Source organism: Argentina silus (assembly GCF_951799395.1).
Source record: "Argentina silus genome assembly, chromosome: 5".
Taxonomy (NCBI): Eukaryota; Metazoa; Chordata; class Actinopteri; order Argentiniformes; family Argentinidae; genus Argentina; species Argentina silus.
The window spans coordinates 20,958,322-20,983,293 of record NC_139659.1 but is presented as its reverse complement, the minus strand read 5'-3'; the positions used below and the strand labels follow the sequence as shown (position 1 = coordinate 20,983,293).

The window sequence follows — 24,972 nt, the reverse complement described above, 5'->3', positions numbered from 1 at the left end:
TTCCTTCTTTTCTTCTCACAGGTCTCTTCAGATATGAGAATCGGAAGATATTAAAAGGTTTTGGAACAGTTGACCGCCACGCAGAAAATATACGAGTACTGTGAATGTTGTTATTTCTTTAACTTTGGTTTGCTCTGTAGTATGTATTTAGCCTCCATATTTCAAACAATGCATTGTTTTTCATGCCAATATTCAAGTATTCTCAGTTGTAAGACTGGTATTACATAATAACTACACAGTAATACTGAAGCTTTGATTGGTAGCTTGAATATTTGGAATAGTAGACCATACATTTCCCTCCTAAAGACCTCTTCACCCCCACTACCCCCCTGTACAAGTTTCTCTCCTGTTAATATAAAAAAAAATATATAATAATAATAATAATAATAATGTTTCCTTCTTCTAGCATTGTGACTGCCTATGGCCCCATGTCTGGACTTTGTCTTATGATGACTGATGGATAGATGATTCACTTACTTAAACAAGTGTATTTGTTGTAAGTCGCTTTGGATAAAGGCTAAATGCCATAAATACATATATGGCACATATTGCCCACAGGTGTAAGCAGCCTGGATCCTAACAACACATCTCTGTATCCTTCCAAAATGTCAGGCACACAGCAAGCATCAGTCTACATTTTTGCATAAATATTATGCAGCACAATTAGAAACATTTGGTTTGAAAACCTAACCAACCAGTGTTTAGGAGAATTATCACTGAGCTACCTTGTTTGTCGGTTCAATGAGAGTGCATCAGTGAACTTGAGGAAGTGTGAAAGTTCAGCCAATTCATCTCTAATTTCTCAGAAACTACCAGGCTTATTTGTTACTGTATATTGGTGTCTAGAACATGAAAGTGGTTCAAACTGAATTGACTCTAAAGATTTCCCCAAGAGAGGCCAACACACAAAAGCTGCTAGTGACATACAACCGAAGGGGAGCCGAGGGAGCCTAAGAAATGTAGGTCATGTCACGTGACCTGTTGTCTGAATAACAATGGTGGATGGAGGCCCCAAGATAATATGCCTCACAGTTGTGTTCATCATCTTTGTTCGTTTTTTCATTTTCCTTTATACAGTTTTTTTTTCCACCAGACTCAAATTAGGTTTGACAGCCATTGGGCTGAGCGGCAAAGCCTTTAGCTCAGGGCTAAGTAAGGCGTTGCAGCACCGATTGTATGTATTTCCACCACAGTTGGATTCTGGCCACCTAGACCTTCTTCAAGGTCTAGGTCTTCAGTCAGGGCTTGAACCAGTTCACCCAACTACACTATCTGCAACACCAAATAGGGACTTCTCTTTTGGGGGTCTGATAGCAGGCTTACCATGGGCTAAGATCTCTATTGTTCTGGAGTACAGTGTCCAAAAGTTGCATTGTTTTCTTGAACATAGGGGAGAAAGAGAGAGAGAGAGAGTGAGGGCGGTCTGCTGTGATTTCAAGGGTTAGAGAAATGTGATAATGATGAGTTACATCTTAAGTCTTTGTCCAGCAAATGATCAGTTTAGTGAGCATGAGCTAAAAATGTTTGCTTGCTTGAGGCAAGCATGTTATTAGTGGATTGAATAGTAAATATGTTTTACAATCATCACAATCATATTCTCACATAGTAGCCAACTACTGCTACTTGTATTTTTTCTCTATTGTCAATATTGTCTGTTTATGTAGTTTTTAGAGGGAGACTGCAAAGCATCGTCGTTACGTCACTACCCGGGGTTTCCACACTAGACATCGCTACAGTGTGAACTCGACGGCGTCATGGCGGAGACCGGCTGTAGTAAGACCCTCAGCTGAAATGCTGGTTCTCTACAATCGCAGTTGATTAGGGAACACTTTTTCTCGAATACGTTACGGAAAATAGAAAGGGAACTCTATTTTACGCATTTGGAGCAAGAAATCAAGAAACTTGGCTAGGATTCCAGCAGAATCGGTTGGGGCTGCTCTCCCCCGGAGCTACCTAGCAGTTCTAGCCTAGGAAAACAAGAAAAAAGGACCACTGAAGTCGGACGGCAGAAACGGCAGTTCGCCGTAGCTATCCAGGTACTCTTAAAGGCTAAACAAAGGCCGGTTTCATTTGTATTTATAAAACTCAAAACATCTTTGAAAGTGTAGTTTGTTTACTGTAGTAGTGAAGCTATAGAAACCAATGAACAGGTTAGCATAGCTACCCAGCTAGCTACATTTTGGGAAGTAAGCGACGGGTATGACTAATCCCTGGAACGAAGACGTCCCATATTTTGAATACTATACATGTCATACCAAGTGTATAAATGTATATATCACACGTTTCCAAACTAATCAGAAGCTCCCCATATAAAATAAATATACTTTTTGTAACGGGAACCTTTGTTCTGGTATTGCTGAGGTAACAGCGTTCCATTACTGAAACGTCCCATTTCATCCCAGCAGTTAGACTAACCCGCAGGCGACTGATGAAAACAACGCGTTTGCAGGCTAGCAACGAGTCAGTCTAACTGCTGGAATGGAATGGAACGTTCTAGTTATAGAGCGTTGTTAAACGTCTTGCATATTAGATGGATCTTTATTTTCTTATTTTTATTTTCTAAAGTAGCTTCTGGTCAGTTTGGAAATTAATGAAAATTGCATCGCACTATTGGTATGACGGCACTTCCAATAACAAGGAACGATTCACTCAGCGCTTTCGCTCCAGGAATTAGTCATACCCCCTAGCAACGAGGGAGCTACACTGGTTAGCTTGGGAGTGCGGGAAAAAGGTGAATATAAAACTTGATGGGTAGCTAACTGATTGTGTTTAAGGTCAAGAAGATTATGAAAGCTACGTGAACCAATGCATTCAAAGAACCAAAACGAGTATCGTTGATTTAGCTAGTTACAGATTATAAGACTGCTGTCAAACACTTTCCCATGACCCGGTGAACATAAGATTAGGCTAGGTAGCTAAGCAATGTGTGTTGGCTAAGCTACTAGCTAGCCCCATGAGCTCCATGACCCTATGAAAACAGCTAAAATGTAAATATTTGACACCTGCAGTTGAATGTTTTACCCAGATGAGTCCCCCGAGTGGTGTTACAGGCTTTACGACTTTTACCGTTTTATTATCAAGCCAGTAGGTTTTTGAATAATGGTCTTTATTTTGCTTGAACATCTATTAGCTGGATGTTAAACAACTTTTTTCTGCGCTGGTAAAATATGAACTCTCAATACTGACATAGCTAGCCAGTTTGCTAAATTGTAGCTTTATGCTAGCGCATCATTGAGCATCATCTACCGCCAATAACCAGCTAACTTAGATAGCGGCTTGCATGGTTGGCGAAATGCTACACACTTTGGGAAGTAAATCTGACTACTCTCTCGACACAGAACGAGTATGTTTTGCAATTGCATAACGGTTTATGCCTTGCTGCGCTACTCGGGGTGTGTGGGGATAGAAAGCCTGTAGGCGTGGTACTATCCTACCGGAGCGTCCTGCAAACGCGCTCGGTTGGCGGCGCATTGTCCAGGACAGTGCGCTGGAAACACTCACATGCTGCACACACAGGCCCTTACAACAGGCCTAGCTATGCGGTCGGGGAAGCGCTGGTATGTTAGCCTAGCATGCTAGCAGCATTCAGACAGCAATGTGACAAGGAGCAAAAACGGTAGCTTGTATGTTTTGCCCTGTACTTTGATGTATTGAACGAACATGTTTTTATGTGGCGCATCAGTCACGTTTTCTTCATGTCATCAGGCATTGTTTCTCACACGGGCTGTTATGTTGGTGTCTGGCCATATTTCTAAAGAAGGGTAGGGAATTCAGTCCAAACCAGCAGCGAGCTGTCAACTTCTCTGTTTATACAACGTTCCTATAATGACATGATATCAACTTTAGGGTTATCAAAACAAACAATGGATATATTTGTTACATTTCCTCCCTTACAGTCTGTTACGAAAGTTGCTGATAGCCTGAAACCCACTGAATATTGGTATCATTTATTGTTTGAGGTCAAGTAATAGTATTTTGGCATTTGTTGTATTGTATTTTTCAGCTTTTGCAAGTTATTTTTATTTCCTTTTTTTTCCTTTTTATTTTTTTTACAGTTGTCCTGCATCCAATCTTTTGAAGAGCAGCTTGGATATTTTTTTTCCAAAGGCCATATTTTTGGGACTCAAATATGGCAGGACGGAGTGAAGAAGAGAGTGCAAGCAACAGCAGTGGGGAATCAAGGTAATGTCTGGGAATTTGAGACTATATATATATATATTCTTCTTTTTTTCTTTTTTTCAAAAATATGTTTTTAGGGAATTTCTGCTTTATTGGGATACAAACAGTAGAGATTGACAGGAAGGATGGGTGAGAGAGAGGAGGGATGACATGCAAGATATGTCGAGGGCCAGAATCGAACCAGGAACCTTGCGATTATGTGGTGTGCGCATTAGTGTGCTACGCCACTAAACGTCCCATTTGAGACTATATTGCATGACGATCATATGGCCCATGTTCTGATGCTCATCGAGGGCTGATTGTGTTACATGGAAGCTTATGACCTGATGCTTGGATAAGCCACACATGACCTTGACAGAGCGTGCTCAATTAACCTAGCAGAGCAAAGGTATGAACTCTGTGGCCATAACCAGTTGACTGTTGTTTTTATCTGTAACTTGTTCCTGCAAGCCCCCGTGTTTATGGTGATGATTGAGTGTAAAATGCATCTAATCCTGCTGTACAAGACTGCCTACCCCAAGAGCTATTAGATGCTACCTGAAAATCAGCCATACACACAGCAAAAACTATTGCAGTAGTTGGACGGAAGGTCATTTTGGTTTGTCTGGATTTGTATCTATCGAGTTGTAATGCGTTTGTTCTTTGGCCGTGTTAGTCAATCCCCTCAGCATAAATGCCTACCTCCGCTTTCTATTGAGCAGAACGGAGAGAGAGAGAGAGAACAGGTACCCGAGCAGTGAGGACCATTTCACACAAGGCGGTTTGAATTGGTTTAGTGAATCATACACTTCCACTTCGATCAGAGTTGTAGTCTTCAAAGCAAGCTCTGAAGCCCGGGTCGCAAAGAAGTGAAAGTGCGGCCGGGTCTGTTTTGAATGTTTGTCTATCTCCCACGTCTCGTTGATACTCGCTCTATCAGTTTTGGAATAGCACACAAAAGAGTCTGTCCCTGAGAACACTATCGTTGTAGAAAGTATTTATCAGCGTGTCTGCATGTAAGCAATTTGTTCATGAGTGTTTGCGTCATGAGTGTGAAGATGGGGAGGCTGCTTGAGGTAGAAATCAGAGGACGTGCTCATTGTAATCCATGGAATGAGGAATGAAACACCTTTGTCATCCATTCCATGCGTTACAGTGAGCCCGTCCTCTGATTTCTACCTCTTCCAGCCTCCCCTGGTGTGAAGGTATTTTCCCAGGGCCCCTATCCTACAGCATTGGTGTGTTCTCTTTGAGGCGAACCTCCACACCTGCTTTGTGTTGTTGTTTTATGGGGCAAAGTGAAACATGCACAGTCTCCTATAGGAGGGAAAGCTGCTCAGTTCCAAATCATCTAGAATGAGATATCCATGCACAGGCAGACACAATGCTTGTATCTGATGACACAGCTGGGTTTCATGTGATGCATTTCAGTGTTTCCCTCAGAGTATTTCTTAGGCGCTGTGTAGAGACCCCCAAATCCACCTCCTGGGTTCCCATTACCAACATGTTCCGTTGAGTTCTATGTAAGCCAACAAGTTTTAGGTGGGGCAAAACAGATCCAGGCAGGGGGCCTGGCCCACCTATTCCATGGTAGGGTTAGGGTTAGGTCGAACGTTGAGTTCCATGTGCTGTTCTTGAGCACTGAGTTGTCTTAAGTCTGTGTCATAACTCGTTGAGTGACAACAACTGGTTTTGCCTGCTTGATGAAAGAAACATTCCCAACAGGTGATGAGATATTCCAACATGAATGTGTCTGTCTGTGTCCTCACAGCAACTCTGATGATGAGTCCGGCACTGGGTCGGGTTCTGGGTCCGGGTCGGGCTCAGGCTCCAGCTCCAGTTCCAGCAGCAGCAGTAGCCAATCAGGGAGCAGCGGTTCAGGAAGTGGCTCGGACTCGGGCAGCCAGTCAGACTCTGACTCCGAGAAAACCAAGAAGAAGGAACCGGAGAACAAGGCCAAGATCGACGGGGCCGAGGTAGGAAGACAGGAGCTAGAACTGAACCTGCTGTTGTTTACATGACTGTTGAAACCCGCTGTTCAGTCAACACTGCATGATGCTGTTAGGCCCAAGGGAAAGGGGACACAGAATCTTCAACAAGACTAAACCTCTGATAAACTACTATATGTTCTTTCTGGCTCAAAGTACTGTGAGCTGTTCATAGGTGAAAGCCTTGACTTCTGTGCCTTAACTGTATCCTGTCTCTGTTGCAGTTCTGGAAGTCCAACCCCAGTATTCTAGCAGTGCAAAGGTCAGCCATGATCAGGAAACAACAGCTGCAACAACAACAACAACAGCAGCAACAGCAACAACAACAGAGTTCTTCCAACAGTGGATCAGACGAGGTTGGTTATCATCACACTTCCATCCCTGCTCAGTGGCAAAGGGGTCTCCGAGCCCGTCCCCCAATTTCCGCCTCCACTGATCCGTACCATCTAGTCATGACGCCAACATTTGATTTGAAGTGGGTTGGGTTTGACAGCACCACAGGAATTCATTGTAGTGGACAACCCCCAGTTTTTAAAATGTCAGTTATTGATCTACGCACTAGCAAAAGAAATAGCTATACAGCTTATGCTCATGCTTGGAAGCACGAGTTTGACAAGTCTTTGTTATTTTGGGCTCAGTTTTCTGATGTCATTTTTTTTTTTCTGTCCTAAAGGATTCTTCCAGCAGTGATGATTCAGACTCTTCCAGTGGATCCAAGAAGAGAAGAAAGTGAGTGCTCATTGGTTGTGCTCCTCAACTTCAGCCAATGGGGAGATATCATGCCAACACTGTAGAATGTCTGGTCACTGGTTATAATGTCCCTCTTATCAATCCTCAGATCGGGTTCTGGGTCGGACTCTGGATCTGGGTCAGGGTCTGGGAGTGATTCCGGATCCTCATCTGAGCAGGAGCAGGAGGAGCGCAGTGAGGAAACGGCGTCCGATTATGAACCCAGCCACAAAGTCAAGAGCAGAAAACCCCCAACCAAGTAAGGGTTGTTGTTGTTTTTCTTTATTTCTATAGTTGTTACATACCAAGTGCTTCTCAACAGCTCATAGCAGCAGCCTCTGTTGTATCAATATGCTCTCTCTCTATGCATGATGATGATGATAAAGATCAAATGTCATTTCTCCATGCTAATGGTAGGGAATGGGGATATGCCACTTCAGCCGTTTAGCAGAACCCTGGCTAAAGACCACAGAGATGGTCACAGCCTTCTGTCCCCCTCACAGCAACAAATCACATCGGAGTCACATGGGACTCATTTGAACAGAACCTATTATCACCCTAACACCTTTTGTCTTCTCACCCTCTCCCTCCCTCCCTCCCTCCCCCCAGGGCGAACGCCAGGAATGGTAAGAAGATCAGCATCCAGAGGAAGAAGCCCCCGGGCGGCGGGCACGGCGGAGGTTCGTCGTCAGACGATGACGACTACGGCCAGAAGGCTTCGGCGGGGCCGAGGCGGCAGGCCACGGTGAACGTCAGCTACAAGGAGGACGACGAGATGAAGACGGACTCAGACGACCTGGTGGAGGTCATCGGCGAGGACGTCCCTCCACCCGAGGAAGAGGAGTTTGAGACCCTGGAGAGAGTGATGGAGATGAGGATAGGGAGGAGAGGAGGTAAGAGGACAAGAGGAGAGAGGGAGGATGGGGAGGAGAGGAGGTAAGAAAGTGATGGAGATAATGATTGGGATGATTGGGATGATAGGGAGGAGGAGGTAAGAGGACAGGATTTATGGAGATGAGAATGGGAAGGAGAGAGTAGGAGAGGAGAATAGGGAGGAGAGGAGGAGGAGTAGAAGGTTAGAGAGTGATAGAGATGAGGATAAAGTTGTAGACATCGAAATATAATTCACACATTTATACTAGGTTTGGTCGAAAATGTTGTTATTGCTTGGTTGTTTGTATTAGGCCTCATTGTCCCCCCCCTTCCTCCCCAGCGACGGGAGGCACCACCACAGTGTATGCCATAGAAGCAGACGGGGACCCCAACGCTAACTTCAACGCCAGTAAAGAGGCTGGGGACCAGCAGTACCTGATGAAGTGGAAGAACTGGTCCCACATACACAACACCTGGGAGACGGAGGACAGCCTGAAGTTGCAGAACGTCAAGGGCATGAAGAAGCTGGACAACTTCAAGAAGAAGGAGCAGGAGAAGAGGAAATGGTGAGACCCAGGACACGCCTCTCAAAAGTCTTCCCTCGATTCCTTTCGGCCTCTCTCCTCCTCCTTATCGAAACACATCAGAGGAGAGGGTCTGAAGGGAGGGATCTCAGATCTCCTCCTTCGGTGCTTTCTGAGAAGGAGGGAGGAGGCGAGGGATCAGGGGATAGAGTTTTGAGATTCAGCTCTAGTCAGCTGGTGGTAGAAGAGAGGATTGTGTGTATACCAGGGAAACATTTTGAAACAGAACAGTGTCTTCCTGGATTTGTTGACGATTACAAGGACACTCCACTGGAATGCGCACAAGCGATATCGCTCGCTCACTTTCATTTTCTGTTTCGAAACGTTTTGCACCACTGTTTTTATTTGTGTTCGTTATATTGTTGTGCAACTGGGGGGGGTGTGTGTAACGGTTTCAGTTCCTCACGTGTGATTGTGGCTGTTCTCCAGGATAAGGGCTGCCTCGCCAGAGGACGTAGAGTACATGAACTGCCAACAGGAGCTGATGGATGACCTGCACTCACAGTATCAACTGGTGGAGAGGATCATCGGTGAGCAGCTCTACTATGTAGACCAGAGGAGGCTGGTGGAGGTAGAAATCAGAGGACAGGCTCATTGTAATGCATGGAACGGGATAAGGAATGGTGTTAAACATGTGTGTTTGATACCATTCCTCATTCCGTTCCATGCATTAAAATGAGCCCGTCCTCCTATTTCTACCTCCACCAGCCTCCCCTGATATGACTTTTTTTTTCTTTCTTTTTTTTCTTAAATTATTTGGTACAGTATTATTAATTTGGTCCAAAGTTAATATAAATCCCAAGTTCAGCATCCAACCCCCTCCCTTGGATATAGACATGTCTGATTATTGACGGCATAGAAATAGGGAAACCCCCACATTGCGTAGGTTATGCTTTTGGCTGCACGTAATATGACTGTGCTTCTTCACCATACACACGTCTTGGGCAGCTCAGCAGACCTGGACCGAGAAGCATTTGATTGATCAATTTGCTATAATGATCTGCACAGGATCTGTACATCTGGAATAAGCGCACAGACCTTCTGGTGACGTGTTGTTGTTTCCCGTGGCGACAGGGCATTCGAACCAGAAGTCAGCGGCTGGGTTTCCCGACTACCTGTGTAAGTGGCAGGGGCTGCCCTACTCTGAGTGCAGCTGGGAGGACGGAGCGCTCCTGTCCAGAAAGTTCCAGAAGTGTATTGACGACTACATTAAAAGGAACCAGTCCAAGACCATTCCCTACAGAGACTGCAAGGTAACTACCTACCTAGCCACCCAGCCCACTCACTCACTAACCAACTAACTAACCACCTACCTACCTACCCACCCAGCCACTCACAAACCAACTGACTAACTAACTACCCACTCACTCACTAACCAACCAACTAACCAGCTACCTATCTACCTAATTACCCAGGCCACTAACTCACCAACTAACTAACCACCTACCTAACTACCTAGCCCACTCACTAAACAACTAACTAACTGACTGCATGAGCAGGACCCAGTAAAGACCATTCCCTACGGAGGTAACTAACAATCTAACAACCTGTTTCCTGTTTGCTCTGGGCCACATGCCGTTGATGAGAGTTGCCCCCAGGAGATGATCCGGGATCAATGTTGTTCTTCCTGTCACTAATTAAGGGTAGGAGTAACGGAGGGGAAGCTGATCCTAGATCAGCCCAGAGGTGCGGAACCGGCTCATGTTGCGATCACACAGACGGGATATCGGGGTCAGGGGTCATTTTAGGGCCAGTCCCAAACAGAGCCACGGCTCACAGATTCTACCTCGAATAGTGCGCCTTGTTGATCTGTTATGTTTTAAACTGTTAATGACTCCCCCCCCCCCTCCTCCAGGTATTGAAGCAGAGGCCTAGGTTTGTGCCTATGAAGAAACAGCCAACCTATATAGGGGGAGAGGGCCTAGAGCTCAGAGACTACCAGCTAGACAGTCTCAACTGGATGGCTCACTCCTGGTGCAAGTAGGTTCCCGCTTTAGCCTTTCTGTTTTTCATTTATCATTTCATCCATTCCAGGTGATATCATTCAGAATGTCTTTGAGTGACACCTTTCCCAAGACGGATATTAAATAATACATCACAATAGACAAAGACAGTGATTATTCTTATTGTGTTCAGTACTTGGGTCTGCATACATTTGTTCATGCGGTTTCATTTGTGATTCTTGCTTGATTGTCTAAAAAGGATGGAGAACCATTCCAGCGTGTGTGTGTGTGTGTGTGTGTGTGTGTGTGTGTGTGTTTCAGAATTTTGAATGTTATAAAAAAATAAAATAATTTGTAATGCATTTGTTACAGTAATTTCATTCGTTGTTTTTAGAATTGTATTTGTCAGCTATTTAATTCATAAGTGCTCAAAACACAAGCCTCATTGGTGTCACATCCCATGATGGTAACCATGGTCCTCTCTCCTCCCCGTCCCCTCCCCAGAGGCAACAGTTGTATCCTGGCTGACGAGATGGGTCTGGGGAAGACCATCCAGACCATAAGCTTCCTCAACTACCTGTTCCACGACCACCAGCTGTACGGGCCCTTCCTCCTGGTGGTGCCCCTCTCCACGCTGGTGTCCTGGCAGAGGGAGATCCAGCTGTGGGCTCCCCTCATGAACGTGGTGGTCTACCTGGGGGACATCAGCAGCCGCAGCATGGTACGGACAACACACACCTCCAGCCGCTCAGCTTTAGCACTGTGCTATCAGTTCAATGACAGTATCCTTCCCAGAGGGAACTAGCGGAGGCTAGTGGAGGTAGAACTCAGAGGACGGGCTAATTTTAATGCACGGAATGGTATCAGACACACGTTTAATTTCATTCCTCATTCCATGTATTACAATGAGCCTGTACTCTGATTTCTACCTCCACTAGCCTCCCCTGTTAGGCAAAGAACCACCAACAACATGACGGCATACTACAAACCACACACAACATACACACGCAGCAAATACAGTGCCTTCGGAAAGTATTCAGACCCCTTCACTTTTTCCACATTTTGTTGTGTTATAGACTCAATTTAAAATGGGTTAGGGTTAGTAATGAAAACCTGATCCACACAATGTGTAATTGATTCCTATACAAATCAGAGACCCTGTAAAAACAAAGATATTAATTCCAAAATTACATGAACTATTATCCTTGCATTAGGATGGACTCAGTTCAACTTATTGAGTGATTTGTTGATGACATTTTTGCATTTAAGCTAATTGTAAGAGTGTCATAGCAAAGGGTCTGAATACTTATGTTCATGAGGTATTTCTGTATTCCAATTGTAATAAATTTACTGAAATTTCAAAAAACGTGTTTTCGCTTTGTCTTTCTGGGGTATTGTGTGTGGATTGATGGCAAATTCTGTATACTACTGTAGCAATACAACAGCAGAACATTCATGTATATAAACGTATAGATAATTGATGATAGTTCTGAAAGTGCGTACTTCAGGGACACCCTGAATACATAAAAGTTCAATAATTCAAGTGCATGCTTTTGAAGTGACTTTTTAGAATTCATTTATAGAAATAAAATGTTTTGTTGTTGAGCTCATATTGTGTTGGGATGTGTGTTCCCTGTGTCGTCTTCAGATCAGAACACACGAGTGGATGCACGTCCAGAACAAGAGGCTGAAGCTGAACATCCTCCTCACCACCTATGAGATCCTCCTCAAAGACAAGGTGAGCCTGCAGCGCATACACACACACACACACTCGCACTTACTCACACGCTCTCACACACTCACACACTCACACGCTCTCAGACACACACTCACACTCTCATACTCACACACACACGTTTTACATGAACATACGTTTCACATAAACATACATCCTCATTCACTTATGTGTTCAGCTTTTTCAACATATGCTGTGTATGCTATCTATAACAACATGTTTTAGGATGTGGTGTTGTGCTGTTACAGTAACCTTTCTCTGGTGCTAATATAGCCCCCCCCCCCCCCCCCAATGACTATCACTACGAAATGGACTTGTCTGTGTTGTGTGTCTTAGTCATATGATACCGACAGATGTATGTATGACTCACTAGTGTTAATGGTGTGTGTGTGTGTGTGGTGTGTCGTGTTAACGTGTGTGTCGTCCCTTAGTCATTCCTGGGCAACGTGAACTGGGCCTTCATCGGTGTGGATGAGGCCCACCGTCTGAAGAACGACGACTCGCTGCTCTACAAGACCATGATGGACTTCAAGTCCAACCACAGACTACTCATCACGGGAACGCCGCTGCAGAACTCCCTCAAAGAGCTCTGGTCCCTACTGCACTTCATCATGCCTGAGAAGTAGGTCACACTCTGTGTCTGTGTGTCTGTCTGTCTGTGTCTGTGTGTCCGTGGCTTAGTTTATTCACAGGTCTCTCTAGAACTGCATCTCAATAAAGAGAGAGAGACACACACACAGAGCCGTGTTAGGCTTGTTTTTCTGTCCCCAATGTTATGAGATGGTAGAGAATCCAAGTATTTTCTGTCAATAAGATGCTCAGTCTGTTTGTCTGCGTTCTAAGTCTGGGTGATACCGGTCTTGCTTGCATTTGTTTTCTATGAGCTTCCCATCCATAAACAGAGGAACTGATCTCTTGTCGTGTGTGTGTGTGTGTCCAGGTTCCATTCGTGGGAGATGTTTGAGGAGGAGCATGGTAAAGGCAGGGACTCTGGCTACACCAGTCTACACAAAGAGCTAGAACCTTTCCTGCTGCGCCGGGTCAAGAAGGACGTGGAGAAGTCTCTACCTGCTAAAGTAGAGCAGATCCTACGCGTAGAGATGAGCGCCTTCCAGAAACAGTACTACAAGTAAGAACGCACACACACACACACACACACACACACACAGAGTTAACATCCAGAAACAGTACTATTTACAACCTGAACCAATGGGAACCAGCCTCTAAGCAGCCATTTCTCAGGTGTGTGTGCTGGTCTAGCGTTCGGGTCCGCAGGGATTCGTCTCCAGAGCGCACACACCCCACTGGGCTTATTTACTGGCCATATTTATAGCATGCACTACATCACGTTCACTGTAGTGATATACTAACGTGTGTGTGTGTGTGTAACAGGTGGATCTTGACGAGGAACTACAAGGCACTGAGTAAAGGCAAGGGAAGCACTTCAGGGTTCCTGAACGTTATGATGGAGCTGAAGAAATGCTGCAACCACTGCTACCTCATCAAGCCTCCCGACGACCACGAGTTCTACAACAAAGCTGAGGCCTTACAGGTGTGTGTGTGAGAGAGAGACCTAACATCTGTGTGTGAGAGAGAGACCTAACATCTGTGTGAGAGAGAGAGACCTAACGTGTGTGTGTGTGTGTGTGTGTGTGTGTGTGTGTGTGTGTGTGTGTGTGTGTGTGTGTGAGAGAGAGAGAGAGACCTAACATCTGTGTGAGAGAGAAAGACCTAGTATGTGTGTGTGCACGCGCATAGAATCCCAGTTCTCTTATCTGTCGTGCTTGTGAGGTCAGACCTACTTCGCTGTTTCAGCGTTATGTCATTGTTACGTCGTTCTTCCATTACTGAATCTCTTCCCTTCCCTTCCCCTCCCCTCCAGCACCTGATCCGGAGCAGTGGGAAGCTGATGCTGTTGGACAAGCTGCTAGTGCGTCTGAGGGAGCGAGGTCACCGTGTGCTCATTTTCTCCCAGATGGTGCGGATGCTGGACCTCCTAGCAGAGTACCTGAAGAGCCGCCAGTTCCTCTTCCAGGTCTGTCACCATTTATTTGACCCTGTACAAACATGTCATTGCACCAGATTTAGCTCGGTAGGTCATTTTGAATCTGTCGTCCCTGGTTACCATGGAGCGATTAAAACCAGCAGGACAGCGGCATCTGCTTTATCTAACGGACCTGCCCTCCGAACCAGTTTCCCTTCCCTCCAGCTCTTAATGAAGCATCTGAGTGTGTGTTTGTGGAGATATCTGAATGCGTGTGTTGTGTTTGTAGACACATCTGAAGGTGTGTGTTGTCTTTGGAGAGATATCTGAATGTGTGTGTTTGTAGAGACATCTGAATGTGTGTGTTTGGAGAGACATCTGAATGTGTGTGTTTGGAGAGACGTCTGAAGGTGTGTGTTTGTAGAGACATCTGAAGGTGTGTGTTTGGAGAGACATCTGAATGTGTGTGTTTGGAGAGACATCTGAATGTGTGTGTTTGGAGAGACATCTGAATGTGTGTGTTTGGAGAGACATCTGAATGTGTGTGTTGTGTTTGCAGAGACTAGACGGCTCCATCAAAGGTGAGATGAGGAAACAGGCCCTGGACCACTTCAACGCCGAGGGCTCAGAGGTACGTGTGCACCGAACCGTTGCTCTTCATTTCTAATGATTCTACCAGCTTATTGGACCCAGTCAATACTGTAGGCTTCACGTATGGGACACCAGAACCATACTGACAAATAACCCTTGCACTATCTTGTTGCGTACTCTAAACGCCTCCACTTCCTCTTCCAGGACTTCTGCTTCCTGTTGTCTACGCGTGCGGGTGGCCTGGGCATCAATCTGGCGTCAGCTGACACGGTGGTGATCTTTGACTCGGACTGGAACCCTCAGAACGACCTGCAGGCCCAGGCCCGAGCCCACCGCATTGGACAGAAGAGACAGGTACCCCTCTACCATCTCATATAGATATGATATTATATGTGATGAGACAGACACACAGCTTATGTATGATATTATATATAATGTGTGTGTGTGTGTGTGTGTCCAGGTGAACATCTACCGCCTGGTGACCAAGGGTTCTGTGGAGGAGGAGATCATCGAGCGAGCCAAGAAGAAGATGGTTCTGGACCATCTGGTCATCCAGAGGATGGACACCACGGGCAAGACTGTCCTGCACACTGGCTCCGCTCCCTCCAGGTAGGGGGATACACACACACACACCATGTGCAGTCAAATACACACACACACCGACCATATGTGCACACACCACATCCATACATGCACACACACACACACACACTCTCCTACACTAGAGTATGCTGTTGGACTGTCTTTGTTCTAATCTGATTGCTGTGCTCCGTCCCCTGCAGTTCCACTCCCTTCAACAAGGAGGAGCTGTCTGCTATTCTGAAGTTTGGTGCTGAGGAGCTGTTCAAAGAGCAGGAGGGAGAGGAGCAGGAACCTCAGGTGAGTCAGTCTGTGTGAAGTCTCCAACCTTAAAGCCCATTCAACCTGTACAAGTTCCCCTGTACAACCCCCCTGTACAAGTTCTGCTAATAAAATATATGTATGTGTGTGTATATATATATATATATTATTATTATTTTATTTTTATATGTATGTATGTATGTATGTATATATAGCCTACTGGCATTACGACTGCCAATGGCCCCTGGTGTGAGCATTGATTACTTTGTCTTAAGATGACTGATGGATAGATGATTCACTTACTTAAACAAATGTATTGTAAGTCGCTTTCGATAAAGGCGTCTGCTAAATGCCATAAATGTAAATGCATTCATGGTCAGTCTCCACAGAAGACTCCGCAGCTGATGCCTCATACCCTCCATACGGAGGCTCCGCCCCACAGGGCCTGATCAAGCAGACATCAGCGTTTAATGTTCCCTCTTCAGCTGAAGGTTCAACCCCCCCCCCCCCACCCCTACAGAAGATGGAGGGAGTGTGTTGTCTGACGTCTGTTTCCCTTCCTGTAGGAGATGGACATCGATGAGATCCTGAAGAGAGCCGAGACCAGAGAGAACGACCCGGGACCCTCTACGGTGGGGGAGGAGCTGCTCTCACAGTTCAAGGTAACCCCCCCCACACACACACACACATAATACACCACCATCCACTCTCCGCTTGCCATTGAAGAGTTCTTTACAGTTGAATGGATGGATGAATTCTAATGTACCTTTTTATAAATGAGCTTGACCCATCTTCTAACCTCTGACCCTCTGCAGGTGGCCAACTTCTCCATGATGGAGGAGGAGGAGATCGACATGGACGGAGAGAGGAACGTCAGGGGCTGGGATGACATCATCCCGGAGGGGGAGAGGCGGAGGCTGGAGGAGGAGGAGAGGCAGAAGGAGCTGCAGGAGATCTACCTGCTGCCTCGCATGAGGAACTGTGCCAAACAGGTAGGGGGCGCTGTCTCTCTCGCTCAAACACACACACACACACACTCTCTCTCTCCATCACTCTCACTCACACATACAAAACATTAACCGCCTTTTGTGAAGGTGAAGAGTGGGGCGTACAGTTGAAGGTTGTTCACCCTGTCTTCCTGGTCTGTGACGTTAACCCCTCCCGACCCCCCCTCCCGTTTGATTGTCCGATTCCAGGCCAACTTCAACGGTAACGAGGGACGGCGGAGCAGGAACCGGCGCTACTCCGGCTCCGACAGCGACTCCGTCTCCGACCGCAAGAGGCCCAAGAAGCGGGGGCGCCCCCGGACCATCCCCCGAGAAAACATCAAAGGCTTCAGCGATGCAGAGATACGAAGGTGACTTGCCGCTACCAAACTATCTCTTCCTGTGGTGCTTGGACAAACCATCTCAGACACCTAATCCCTTATTATGTCTTGTCTGTGCCCTCAACTCTTCATTTCCCCCCCCCCCCCCTCTGTATAGATTCATCAAGAGCTACAAAAAGTTTGGAGGACCACTTGAAAGGTAAACGGAGTCACGGTTTGGGAGAAGACATTGAAATGATTCGTTAGAATGTTGTTCCTTCTCTTTACACATCCGTCTGACGACTAAATCTTCCCTCTCCTTCCCTCCCCTCTCTCTCATACTCTTTCTCCTCCTTTCTCTCTCTCTGTCTCCCCCCCCCCCCTCTCTGTCTCTCCTTCCCTTCTATCTCTCTCCCCCCCCCCCCCCCCCCCCAGACTGGATGCTATTGCCCGTGATGCAGAGCTGGTAGATAAGTCTGAGCACGACCTGAAGCGACTGGCAGAGACGGTTCATAACGGTTGTCTGAAGACCCTCAAGGAAAACCCCTGTGGACCAGAGAAGACGTCAGGTCAGTCACGTTCATCCATCTCCCTATCCATCACTTTGTTCATCTAACCTTTCATTCATCTCTCTCTCCATCTCCATCGCTCCTATTCATTTAGTCATCCATCTCTCTAAGCATCAGTTGTCCCACCCATCCATCTCCTCAATCCCGTCATCGATCCATCCTTTCATTCATCTCTCTATCCATAATTTTTTTCCCATCTCTCCCAACTCTATGCATCCATCAAAATCTCCCTCTTATTGATTTAGACTTTAGTTTCTCTTATCTGGTCGCCAGTAACAAAACACCTGTTCTCCCTTTCTCCACCAGGGGGCAGGAGAGGCAAGGTGAAGGGACCTACCTTCAGGATCTCAGGGGTGCAGGTGAACGCCAAGCTGGTGATCTCCCACGAAGAAGAGCTGGCCCCTCTCCACAAGGCCATCCCCGACGACCCAGACGAGAGGAAGAGGTATCCATCACTGACCCCTCTCCTACTGCACAGATACTAAGAATAATCCTACTCCTGGACTGGACCACACTTTCAGATGAGAATCCCTATTTGTTTTTAACAGGGGAGAATCTCAATTGAACATGGTCTTAAGTCCAGGACTAGGCTTAGTCTGTCTCTGTAAAACGGCCCCACAGTTGTCTGATTGGATAGTGAACGCGAGTCTTTCCCTCTGCCCAGGTACTCCATCCCCTGCCACTCGAAGGCAGCCCACTTTGACATCGACTGGGGCAAGGAGGACGACTCCAGCCTGCTGATAGGCATCTACGAGTACGGCTACGGCAGTTGGGAGATGATCAAGATGGACCCTGACCTCAACCTCACACACAAGGTACGTCTGCTCTAGAACCTCGGGCCACGTTGAACAAAAAAAGACCTCAACACGAGACGACAAAATCTCTGTTATTACAGTTGTTATCTGTTATTATTCTGTTATTGTCCCTGTTATTACAGCTTGCCTTAATAACACATTATTTGGGTAGGGCCCTACAGATCATTTTGTATGTATTCAACTAACTATAAACAATTTGTTCAACCAACTTTCCACTAAACCCAGCCCTTGCCCTAACATAAATACAACCCTGAACCAAGTTGATGACAATGAATGATGGGTACTTGGATTTTTTTAAATTTATTGATCCCCGGGGCAATAACAATGTTGCAGCCAACAGTTATGTATCATCACAACACAAACAACAAGTGCAAACACGTAACAAAGTACAAGGACACAAAGTATAAAAGGCGTGTGTGGATGAATAACTGATAACAGTGTTAGAAGTTAAAAACGTTGGGAGTATTGAATGGTTGATATACATATTTACAGGGTTTACTTCGAACTGTAATCACCGTAGTAACAGCAGTTGTATAGTGTAATATTGAAGACATCAAATCTATGAAGGAACACATATGGAAATATGTAGTAAACTAAAGTGTTAAACAAACCAGAATATGTTTTATATTTTAGATTCTTCAAAGTAGCCACCTTTTGCTTTGATGACAGCTTTGCACACTCTTGGCAAGTTTGTGTCCAAACGTTTGACTGGTACTGTATGTATGTACATATATATGTCGACATATAGTGCAGATAGGTCACAGTCCTATGCTTCAAGCAGTGAGGTGAGTAAAGTGTATTTTAGTGCAGGTTCAGGTAGTTGACAGATGAATGAATAAGTGCAGGTTGTTGTCAGCAGAGGTTGGTGCATAGTGTGTTGCTAGTTGAAGCATCATGGAGTGCGTCCCCCCCCCCCCCCCCCCCCTGTTCATGTGTTTCCCCTCATGTCCCCTCAGCTGCTCCCAGACGACCCAGACAAGAAGCCCCAGGCCAAACAACTGCAGACCAGAGCCGACTACCTCATCAAGTTACTGAGCAAAGACCTGGCCAAGAAGGAGGCCCAGAGGCAGGCAGGGACGGTAAGAACCCAGCCTTATGACTAGTCTGTGTTTCAGGGGAGGCTGGTGGAGGCAGGGGTCAGAAGACGGCTCATTGTAATGCATGGAATGGTCTGTCTGATACCATTCTTTATTCCATTCCATGCATTACAATGAGTTCGTCCTACGTTTTCTACCTCCACCAGCCTCCCCTGATGTTTATATACGTCACTTTTTGTGTATGTCCTAATGTATGTATTCATTTATGGATATGTCTTATGTAGCCTAGCTATCTCTTTATGTTGTCATAAGTTAGTGCTTCCATGGGTCTCTGGTGATTAGATAACCTGGTGACGTGAGTGCCAGTGTTCTAGAATCAGAATGTTCTCTGGCTGTTCTATTTGCTCTGATAAGTCTATTCCTGGCTCGGTGCTTCACGCTGCAGGGTGTTTACAGGCCTGTCTGTGCGTGACTGCTGACTTGTAAACAAGTTTTAGTTGGTGTCAAAAAGTGTGGCTTGTGACAGAATGTTGTGTACTTATGTCTTACACTGGTCCGGAGCAGTCAACCAACTGTCCCATGTCTGACTGAGAGGACTAGATCAGAGCATCGCTCAGGGATGGGGAGGAGGTGGGGGGAGGGGGTGGTAGCAGTATGGATGGGTAGCTAGACTGGCTTGGGCTGGCTTGGATGAATCAGGAAGGTGATTTCTATTGATCCATTCAAAGTTGTTTCCAGAACTCTCACGTGGAATATTCAGTCAGTTCACACGAGTGACGGTTGTATTTTTTTGTAGGCAAACTCTCGTAAGAGGAAACCTCGCAGCAAGAAAAACAAGGCGGTGAAGCCGGCCAAGGTGGACGAGGTGGTGAAGAGTCCCTCCTCCGAACCCCCCTCGGACAAGTCCTCTGAGGAGGACGACGACGACATCGAGGAGGAGAAGGAGGTGGCACCGGTGAAGCCGCCGCTCAGGAGAGGGCGGACCGAGAGGGTGGTGGTGGTGAAGGAGGAGGAGGAAGAGGAGGAGGAGCCTGAGCCAGAGGACGTCCCCTCGCCGCCGGAGGAGAAGAAGGAGGTGAAAGAAAGGGAGATCAAGAAAGAGGTTAAAAAGGAGAAGAAAGAGGAGGTGAAGGAGAAGAAGGAGCTGAAGAAGGAGAAGGAGGCCAAGCCTGTGGAGCCGGTTCATAAACAAGAAGAGGTCACAGAAAAGGTGAGGTCTAACACAGGTTACACAGTCACAGATACACCATTCAGCTACCTGTCCACTAACCCTAGCCCCTATTCCAAACCTATCCCTGGTAAACTGTTGCATGTTCAGAGTAGCATTTGACTTTTTGAGCAGATGTACAGGCGACTATCCAAATAAAATGTGGCCATAGTCACTGAATAACTTGGTCAAATGTGTCAGTTGGTTGATTGGTGGTGTGTGTGTGGTTCCCAGCCCAGCGAGGTGAAACCTGAGGCAAGGGAGAAGGCCAAGAAGCCCTCGGACACACCGGTCCACATCACGGCCGGAGGGGAGAACGTCCCCATCTCAGAGGAGTCGGAAGAGCTTGACCAGAAGACCTTCAGCGTGGTAGGTCAAAGGTCACACAGCATCACACACACACACACTCATAAATGCTCTACAGGGCCGTGATCATCTATCACCCCTCCCTCCCCTCCCCTGAACTTGACTACTTCTGAGTCATAACATTCCGAGTCGTTCTGATCACACAGGAAGTGAGTCAAAACGTTTGGTGACTTAGTCACCAGCGAGTCACACGAAAGCAGTCAGTACTATAGAGAGTCAGTACTATAGAGAGTCAGTACTATAGAGAGTCAGTACTACTAGAGAGTTGACCTTTTCTCTACATACGGGACCTCCCGGCTTGTCCTGGTCTCCTGTGTGTCCCCCAGTGTAAGGAGTCTCCATGTAGGATATGTAATGACTCAAATGTAGATGCATGTTAACTCATTCAGTACTGATGGTGAAATCGCTCAAATTGTCAACATTCTGGAGTGTCACGGGTGACTTTATTCACCAAAAAAAGCATACGATGCTTCATTATGTAGCCAATCAAAGTGTCGTTGCTAGGTAAATACCGCATTAAAGCACTCTAGGTGGTGAGTGTTGGGAATTCTTTGTCAGTTAGTGAGTTAACGATGGGTTTCCCTCCCCAGTGTAAGGAGCGGATGCGGCCAGTGAAGGCGGCTCTGAAGCAGCTGGACCGACCGGAGAAGGGCCTCTCGGAGCGGGAACAGCTGGAGCACACACGCCAGTGCCTCATCAAGATCGGAGACCACATCACAGAGTGTCTGAAGGAGTACTCCAACCCAGAGCTCATCAAACAGTGGAGGAAGTAAGGCTGGCTTTCTGTCACTCACTCATCCTGAGTAGTCTCCCTCTCTTTCTCTCTTTTCTTCCTCTTTCTTCTTCTTCTTCTTTTTCTCTCTACCTCCCCCTCTCCCCTGTAACTTAAATGTGTGGTGTTCATCTTTTACAGAAATCTTTGGATATTCGTTTCAAAGTTCACAGAGTTCGATGCGCGAAAGTTGCATAAACTCTATAAGCACGCAATCAAGAAAAGACAGGAGAATGCTCAGGTATGTATGGTGAATAGAGAAGCACAGTTTTACACACTCATAATGGTTTAACTGCGAATGGTGAAATGTGCAGTAAAGTCATAGAATTCAGCGTGCTTCTCCTTATCTCCTGTAATGTGGTATTAACTGCAGCGTTTCACGGTGATGTGGTCTTGTTCACAGGCAGCGGACCAGAACACTAGCACTGTAAATACCCACGGCTTTAAACACGCAGGTAGGTTCGCCTTCGTGCTGTATAGTAATACCAGCGGAGGCTGGCGGAGGTAGAAAGCGGAGGACGGAGGGCTCATTGTAATGCATGGAACGGAATGACGAACGGTATCAACCACGCGATACCGTTCCTCGTTCCGTTCCATGCGTAACAATGAGCCATGGCATTTTTTTCTCTGTATGGTACGGTATTTGTTGCCATAAAGTGTTGGGAATATGACGACTCTCTGTGTCCTTAGCGCTGTCCCTCTCGCTCTGAAAGAAATGGGCTAAAACCTGGTTGTCGCATCTCAGTAACTCCTCCTCTTCCTCCCAGACATCGAGCGGTTGAAAGACAACTCTCACCATGACGACAGCAGCAGGGACAGCTACAGCTCAGAGAGGCAACACCCCCTCTCCTCCCGTTACCAGGAGCAGCACAGCGGGAGTAAGGACTGGGACAGACACGGCTCCTCCGAGCCTTACAGGAAGACTGGGGGAGCGGCCGAGCCCAGGAAGAGACCGTTCTCCTCCTTCAGCAACGGCAAAGACCACCGGGACAGAGACCACTACAGGTCAGACAGACAGGACAGCAGGTGAGGAGACATGGTTACCAAACAAATGCTTGATGGTGTGTGTTGTGATTCGGTGGCAATGAGCTGATTCATGTTGCCTTTGTGATGAGTGAATACATGCCTGGGCGTGATACCTTTATGCTGCTTATCGGTGTTCTGCTTCAGTATCTGGACTGCCAAGCCTCTTACATAAACATCAGAATCAGAATGCTTTTATTTGGCCAAGTATATTTGCACATACAGACTTGGTGAGGTTGGTGCATGGGACATAAAAACAATATATACGCAAAATATGAATAAATCTTTTTATAAAATGGCAAAATATTAACAAAATAGCAAAAACAAATTTACAAAATAGAACAATAAAACAATGATGCCATGCATGGTTGCTCTGTCCAGCCGTGTGTGTGTGGTATGTGCGTGTGTGTGTGTGGTATGTGCATGGTGCGTTGTCTGGGAGCATTGAGAGCAGAGCTGATGGCACGTTTCCATTGTAGCAGACGGATGAATGAAGTGCCATCCTATTGTGTTCTGGTCTGACGGTGTCCTCCCTCCCCTCCTCACAGATACTACAGCGACAGTAAGCACAGGAAGCTGGACGAGCATCGCTCCGGCCGAGACCACGCCAGGATGGACAGCAAGGAGCGCTCCCACTCCGACCACCGCTCCCATTCCGACCACCGCTCGCACTCTGAACACCGGTCGGCCTCCGACTACCACAAGTCCTCGTCGCGAGACTCCTCCTACCGCTACCACTCAGACCGCCAGTCGGAATGGCAGTCGGAGCACAGGGGGGCGTCGGCTAGCGGGCCACGCTCGCCAAAAGACCAGCGTTCGCCCTACGACTCTCGCTCCCCCCTGGGACACCGCTCGTCGCCCTTCGAGTACTCGTCAGACCACAAAAGCACGCCGGAGCAGATCTGGAGCAGCCGCAAGACATAACACAGCCTGTCTGGGGCTAGCCTAGCCTAGCAGCAGTGCTTGACTTGGCTGTGGGAGCTAGCCTAGCCTAGCCTAGCGTCTGGGCTGGAGGTGCTAGGCTAGCCTAGCAGCTGTGCTGTGCTGGTCTGGGCTGTGGAAGCTAGCCTAGCGGTGAGTGGTCAGCCATAGACACAATGAACACAGGAAATGCCTTATGGGGACTGTGGAAAAAAAAAAAACGAAGCTGTACTACGCACTGTGTTTCTGTTGGCTCAGTGTCCCGGTGGGCTCCAGCCTCCATGGTGTGCCACATATCCCAGGAACCATGGGTGGTGGGGGGGGGGGGAGGGAGGGGTGAGGCGGGTTGGGAGGGGGGAGGGGGGACAAATTGCATATTTTTGTATTTAAGAGTTCAGAGCTGCACTGTGCCATAGGTGTTGCAGCGTACTTTCTTTTATTATTTTTATAAAAATGGCCGCCTTTTTTTTACTCAGAAAAACGGACACAAAATAACCTTTGAGTGCTGCCCCGTGTTGCGTTCTTCTCACGACCGACCGACCGACCGACCCACGACGACGACACTGGATCCTGATACTGACTGTTGATGTCTCAACTCACTCTCCAATGTGGTTCTTCTCAAGCTAATTTAAAAGAAGTGTTATGAAATCAAAAAGAAAAGTGAAAAGGTTTGTGTGTGTGTGTGTCTTGGTTAATCATGCGTGTGGGAGGGGCTGTAAGGGTCTGGTCTAAAGCAGTCAGAAGGACTTGGGCATGTGGGAGGGGATGTCAGGGTCTGGTCTAAAGCAGTCAGAAGGACTTGGGCGTGAGGGAGGGGCTGTAAGGGTCTGGTCTAAAGCAGTCAGAAGGACTTGGGCTCCCCTTCCAAAGCTCTTTGTTTACAGTGTTTATCATGACCTCCTCCACCATCTTGTTTGTTTGTTTTTGTTTGTTTGTTTTTTTCTCCGGTTCAGTTCTTTTTTTTTTTTTTTTTTTGCATCATGCTTGAATTATTTAATTTTCTGTCTCCGCTGTATAAAATAACCTGGATCTTTTTTTTTTTTTTGTGAGCAAACTGAAAAATGTCCCTTTTTTCTTAAAATAATACTACTGTAAATTATTGTAAAATAGTAAATCAATGGGCTTTTTCTTCTCAGGCTTTTTGGGTTTGTTATTATGACTCTACCTTTCCACATCAACTCAGGCTTTTGTGTCAGTTTTATTGATTAATAATGAGTCCAGTTTTTTCGTACGACAGTTAATATTAATGATAAATGCTATTCAGAATGTATCTTTGGTAAACTGGGGAAATGATTCCTTTTGTCTTGACTATTCTTCTAGTGGGACTCTTGTGTTCTCTTCCAGTAATTCTGTTGTGAAATCGTCTGAATCAGAGGAGTGGAACTCACGTTACTGCATCATCACCACATGGTGGAGGTCTATCAAATAGATGAGCCTGGTAGATCTCAAAACAATTAGTCTTTTTTCAACAATCATGTTTTCTTTTTAGTTTTTTCTCCTCTTGTTTTGTTTAACGTAGGCAATAATGTCA

General features: G+C 46.5%; 1 protein-coding gene across 1 annotated transcript; it reads left to right on the top strand.

Annotated features, from left to right (window-relative positions):
• The first annotated feature begins 1,826 nt into the window (after positions 1–1,826).
• chd1 (chromodomain helicase DNA binding protein 1) lies at positions 1,827–23,737 on the top strand. Its single transcript, XM_083670147.1, has 36 exons — positions 1,827–2,036; positions 4,056–4,182; positions 5,930–6,134; positions 6,371–6,502; positions 6,820–6,875; positions 6,985–7,134; positions 7,485–7,768; positions 8,089–8,314; positions 8,762–8,862; positions 9,407–9,585; positions 10,188–10,312; positions 10,780–10,996; positions 11,924–12,013; positions 12,442–12,632; positions 12,951–13,139; positions 13,403–13,562; positions 13,893–14,045; positions 14,554–14,625; positions 14,790–14,939; positions 15,046–15,194; positions 15,368–15,464; positions 15,992–16,087; positions 16,241–16,417; positions 16,622–16,782; positions 16,910–16,951; positions 17,167–17,300; positions 17,607–17,745; positions 17,965–18,115; positions 19,072–19,194; positions 19,949–20,362; positions 20,594–20,728; positions 21,316–21,494; positions 21,639–21,738; positions 21,901–21,952; positions 22,265–22,523; positions 23,069–23,737. The coding sequence occupies exons 2-36, from the start codon at positions 4,130–4,132 to the stop codon at positions 23,442–23,444; spliced, it is 5,517 nt and encodes a 1,838-aa protein (XP_083526273.1). The 5' UTR covers positions 1,827–2,036; positions 4,056–4,129; the 3' UTR covers positions 23,445–23,737.
• Positions 23,738–24,972: the final 1,235 nt, after the last annotated feature.